Source organism: Nematolebias whitei, chromosome 4, assembly GCF_014905685.2.
Source record: "Nematolebias whitei isolate Nwh7 chromosome 4, NemWhi1, whole genome shotgun sequence".
Taxonomy (NCBI): domain Eukaryota; kingdom Metazoa; phylum Chordata; class Actinopteri; order Cyprinodontiformes; family Rivulidae; genus Nematolebias; species Nematolebias whitei.
In genome coordinates this window covers 15,419,506-15,425,159 of record NC_056501.1, presented here as the reverse complement: position 1 = coordinate 15,425,159, position 5,654 = coordinate 15,419,506, and the positions used below count along the sequence as shown (strand labels likewise).

General features: G+C 36.9%; 1 protein-coding gene across 1 annotated transcript in view; it reads left to right on the top strand.

Moving 5' to 3' along the window:
- The window catches only part of fgf13a (fibroblast growth factor 13a), a 32,148-nt gene extending 26,882 nt beyond the window's left edge, over positions 1–5,266 (top strand). The window contains exon 5 of the mRNA XM_037675755.1: positions 3,354–5,266. Coding sequence (XP_037531683.1) covers positions 3,354–3,490 — 137 coding nt within the window. The 3' untranslated portion in view covers positions 3,491–5,266. The remainder of the gene's footprint in view (positions 1–3,353) is intronic.
- The last annotated feature ends 388 nt before the right edge of the window (positions 5,267–5,654 follow it).

Sequence of the window (5,654 nt, the reverse complement as noted above, 5' to 3'; positions counted from 1 at the left end):
AAAAAACACAATAAAATGTGTGTGTTTAAAGTAAATATTTAATAAAAAGAAAAAAAAAAAAAAAAAAAACTTTCTGTGTAAAAATCTCATGTTACAATGTGAACACCCAAGGCTTATAGACAACTTATATTCAGTTGCGCTCAATAGTCCAGAAATTACAGTACTTTATGTTTCTGGGTATTTATTTGGTTATCTCATCAACTACTACTGTTTGGTCAAGAGTACATTTCTCCACACAGCTCAATTGTTTTGATATGTGTATTTAGATAACAAAATAAAAGTGATATTTGTGATATTGGATATATCAAAATTATCTTTTTTTTTGCAAAACAAAGTTGAAAACAATACTCATTAACTGTGAAAATGTTTTAAATGGGGTTTTGTGAAAAGGTTAATCGTTTACTTGTTTAACAATTTCTGGAACAACATTTGTTAGAAGAAAATCATTTTATACTAAAAAGCTTAGGTCAAAACCAGAGTGTATTTTTTCTGTCATAAAAAGCCACATGAATGTCACCTGTTCATGTTTCGGTCTCTATCAATGTTGTATTGCAGAAAAAATTTAATTGAATTTATTGATTATGTGAAAGTACAGTCGGTGGCAGCGGCAGCTGGTTGTAGCACTTCCGGTGCAGCCTGGGTCTCTTCAGGAATAATATATTTCTGCTGGAATAATTGAGTAATGTGAAAATGCATGCACATGAACACTTCTTATGTTTTCAAACTGGAGTGGTTCTTAGACAACAGCATTTTAATTTGGTGTCAGTCTGTAATGGATTAGCCATTAGTTCATCTGTCAGGTCAGAATTAAATTGTATTTCTTTAAGTGAAGGCTGTTCCAAGAGCTACCTACAGTAGGTGAGCTATTAACCATAAACCTTCAACAGAACCTCATTTTGAAACATCTGAACTATTCCTTTAAGGTTTGTTTTTGCTCTGTTTGACCATGAGAAGAATTTGACACTGTGCCCTGCCATGTTGCTGGGAATGGTTGAAGCTTGGTTGATTCAATCACACATAATATTTTCCATGTAAGAATCTTTTGTCAGCTGCTCACCCCTTCTTCAGATGTTTAGAAGCCATCTGACAAGTCAGGTTAACACTTTCACACCAATAGGTCTTTTAAGGACATCCTCAGCAAGTCTGCGTCATCAGGGGGTGTCAGCATGTTTGAACTTGGGCAAAACCTGCATTCAGTCAAACATTTTCTCATATCTGTCCACTTTTCCAAACATTACCATTGTGGGACACTTTAGTTGAACTGGTTGATGCGTAAACTTACAAGGCAAAAATGGGATGTTAAATGATGACCTCTGCCTTTAGTATAACATCTGTTATACATGTAGCATGTCATTTAAATGTTAACATTTTACAGCTGGAATGTGGGGGATCTCAAAAACAATCAAAAGAATTAATCAGAAACTGACTAATAAATTAATTAAATTATAGCTACATGTTCAAATCTCTAATGTGCGTATAACTAAAAGTCTGACCTTAAGCTGTCTTTTCTGCATTTCATCTCAAAGTGAAAGTGCGGCATGTTTAAAGGGATGATGCAGTTCAAAGTTTTGTGCAGAAAAGGAAGCAGAGAAAAGAAGATTTTGTTCCAGCAGCTCATAAAGTTTATGGAACGGTGGTGATACAGGGCACCAATTAAATAGCTCTGGTCTGTGCAGGCGGTGGCTTTTTGCTTGAATAGTTTGGTTTTTGGAGGTGCAGCCTCCCATTCTCCTCTCCTGTCAGTGTAGCGTGTTGATCTTTTTTAAACTAGGCACAGAAAAATAGAGAAAAATTCCTATTAAGTGCCCATCTTTGAAACATAAGACAAAAGAAGCAAAAACTGGGTTGTCGTTAAAATATGTTAACTTTCACCAAGTTAAAGCATGTATTTTGTTCAATAAAAACCATAATGGGTTGTTTACAGTGCTCATTGTGCAACATTTCCACTTACGAGAAATTTACCAATCATTGTCAGTTTTCCAGCAAACTTCTGCCAATGATTGATGTATGTTCACAGGGATGGTCTCTGGGCTGTGGCTGTAACAACAACAAAAATGCTGGTCTAAGTGAAGTGTCTGAAGGACCAAATTTGCTGTTTCAGCCACAGACCCCCACAGGAATAAACATCAAATAGCATTGTAGGCAGCAGGATATTGGACACATCCTGAAACCAAAGACTGTGAACCTCAGATTACTGATGTTTCTTCTGAAAAGGCAGCTGCTGAGATGCAGATTGAGCCCTTGCTGCATAAGCTAAAACACTGGAAACTCTTGAATTTATAATGGCATGCTGTGAGCACACTTTTTCTTTTCTTTTTTTTTACTTAGCATCAAACTATTCCACTGTGACCCCTGCAATCAACGGTTTACAAGGAACAATTCAATGCCTGCAAAAAATTTGTAAACTTCCATCAGATTAAAAAAAAAGTTAGATAAACTTTAATTTAATACACCAATGATGGCTGACTTGTCACATATGTGTCACTTTGTATGACTCATACACGTTTTGTGTTCAGAAAAGTAACCCTGATGTCTTCTTTTATTATTTCAGCAAACGTTTCAATTTAACTTGTTTTAAAAGTGACAAGAGCTACATTAAGAAAGATGTGTTTACTGGCTCTGAATCACTCGATCTAATAAAACTGTGATAATATTACTTTTTAAAATGCATAGTAAAAACTACAGGAAGTTCAGAGTGGCCATTCAAAGTAGCTGAAACTACTTTTAAGCTCAAATAATACGGCAAAGAAAATGTAAATGGTATATAAATAAAACTGCAAGCTAATAGTTATATTTTTACAACAGTCCAGAATTGGGTTACAGAGGGCAGATCCGTTGATGTTTAAGTTTCTACAAAATCTGGATAAAGAATAAACAAGATTTAAAATCTTCTCTCCACCATCTGATAAAAATATTATTTCTAAAGAGAAAAAATGCATATTCAATCTTAAAAACACTGTTCAAGAATGAGTTAAAATTGGTTTTCTTTCTGCAGAATAATGCTATTTTTTTAAGTATGAAGAAATGTCTTTAATGACAGTCTGTGAATAAACGCAACTTTTGCTGGATGACAAATGGGGCAAATTTTCTACTGTAATTATTGAGCAAAGTACTTGAATCCCTGCATTATTAGTAGGTGAAATACTCCAAATATAACTCCTTGAGTTTAAAGTTTCACCTCATACAATCACAAGATCCATTCTAAACACAAAAACAGCAGGGACTTCCATTTCACTGTTTGTGTTGCTTTCTGTACACTTCAACTCACAGCAGGTTTTATTCTTGTTCTGTTTATAGGCTGTAAACTAATTATACGTTTGTCTGATTTGCACTTGTCTTTTCTTTTTCCGCAGTGGCGATGTACAGAGAGCCATCCCTCCACGATTTGTCAGAGTTTTCCCGCTCTGGCAGCGGCACACCTACCAAGAGTCGGAGCGCCTCAGCTGTCCTCAACGGAGGCAAAGCTGTGAGCCAGAACGAGTCGACGTAGCCCGGTAGCCAAACCCAGGCCAGGGGCCGAACCATGAAACCTTACCTCTTGCAGAGCGTGAATCCAAGCAGACTTCTGATCTATGGTTCAGGGCTAGCTACAACAATCCACACATAAAACACCCAGATGCCATCAATACAAACTGTTAGAGTCCATCCTGGTCAGTATTCATCCAGACAGCATTTATAGCAAGAAACGATACAGCACACAGGTCATTTTTGACTAAAACAAAAGCTAATTAGAAATTAGTTTTGGGTTTACTGTTTTTTTTATTATTGGTAACTCTTTTTTGGTAATGTTTGCATACCAGGTAACATCTTATTTTACTTTTTATGACATTATTTTAATGAGTTCTTTCGGTCATGAAGACACATGCAACAGTCAGACAGGGGCAGGAAGTGAGATCTGCAGGTGTTCAAGGCAGCCAGTGATGGTGCTCGTGAGGGTGCAGTAAAAGGCCCTGATCTCCGTCTCATTCATACTCCTGTGAATGCAAAGCCTATAAACTCCCTGGCGTGGCGCAGCCTTGTCCTACTGGCCAGCCAGATGGTAGCTCTCCCGTGTCCTAGTGCACACGCTCAAAGACTGAGCTCTTTAGCATGGGAAAATGAAGCCTATGTTCAAATGACCTGCAACGTAAAGGGCAGCGTGGCTTTCTTGCAGTTTTATCCATTGATTTTACTCTTTTGTGTCAGAGATGCCACAGCTGTTCCTGGTTTTTAGCTATTTTTCTAAATTGGCTGAGAGTTGTTTATTTAATAACCAGTTTTGTTTTAGTCCCCTCTTGTTCTTTGCCCTTGTCATTGTAAATTATCTGTTTTTATTTATTTTTATATCATTTCTAAGATGGATTCCAGCAAACCAAAGACCGATTGAAAGAGTGTCCCTTTAAGCTGCTGAAAAACAAGCCAACATACAGTAACAAACAACGAGGGTGTCTTTTCCCGCTGTACAGTTTTGATGAAGAGGAGCAAGGGTTTTATGGAAAAAAGAAAAAAACTGAAATAAAAAAATAAAAAAAGATGGCTGTAGGATGTAATGGTAGCAGCAGGCATGATGTTGTGCTTTTATCTGATAACGCTCAATGATGGAAGAACGGAACAACTTATCAGTGTCCCCATTTCCTTCTGTTATCACTGTGTCTTTTGCTCTTGTCCTCGTGATTCGTTTCCTATATCTGTGTTTGTGTCATACCTCAATTCTTTTTTGTACACTTCTATTGGATGACACAGCTCACCATAAGAATATGGTGAAAGCCTGTTCCCAGGATGCTTGTTATGTGTTTGAGTAACTTCTTGTGGTGACATTTTCTATATGGGGAATAAAAGGAATACTGTGGACTTTTAGGTGGCTTAACATTTTATAGCAAACATCATATTTATAAAAGTGAGAAAAAGTCAAAAATATATAAAAATGTAAACATCTTCCCTTTCTTGCACAGGGCATGTACACAAATATGTACAAAAAGGACCCTCTTTGTGGGCTACGTACTCTTTCCTTCAGCTACATAACTTATTTCTGGTACATGCTTTTGAAAGACCTTCTTTTCTTGGTTTTCTCTGGAGGTGCATTCGTTTTGGTGGAACTATCTGTTGCATGGGAGAACGCAGGGAAATACTGGACTAGAGCTGCATGATGTAGGCATTGTGTATTACCCATGTTGGATCATGTGTTCCAAACCATCAGGCTAAATCTGATAAAAACAACAAATACAGGCAGATGCTGCGGCTGCCTGATGACTTCCAGTTGTTTATTATTTGTTGTATACACAAAAATGCACTGAATAAAATGTTTATATTAAGATATACTTTTAAAATGTGTCAGATGTGCTTCTTTGTGTGATGAATTACTTTATTCACCCAACCAACCAGTTACTTAAAATCAAATGTTTTGTGGAAACAGCTTATCGTGCATGCCAATTAGCTGAAGCTTTAAGCACCCACAGAAAGATAATTACGGTATGAACTCACCACCGACATTTGTCCTGTTTGTGGGCACCAGTGGTTTAACACAGGTACATTTCAAAGTACTCCAGAGTTAAACTCATTTTTCTTCCAATAATACATTTATCGTAATAAAAAAAAAAGGGTTGGGGTCTTTATTAGAGATGTCCCACGCCACTTAGATGTGGCATCTCACAGCAAGAAGGTTGCAGGTTTACAAC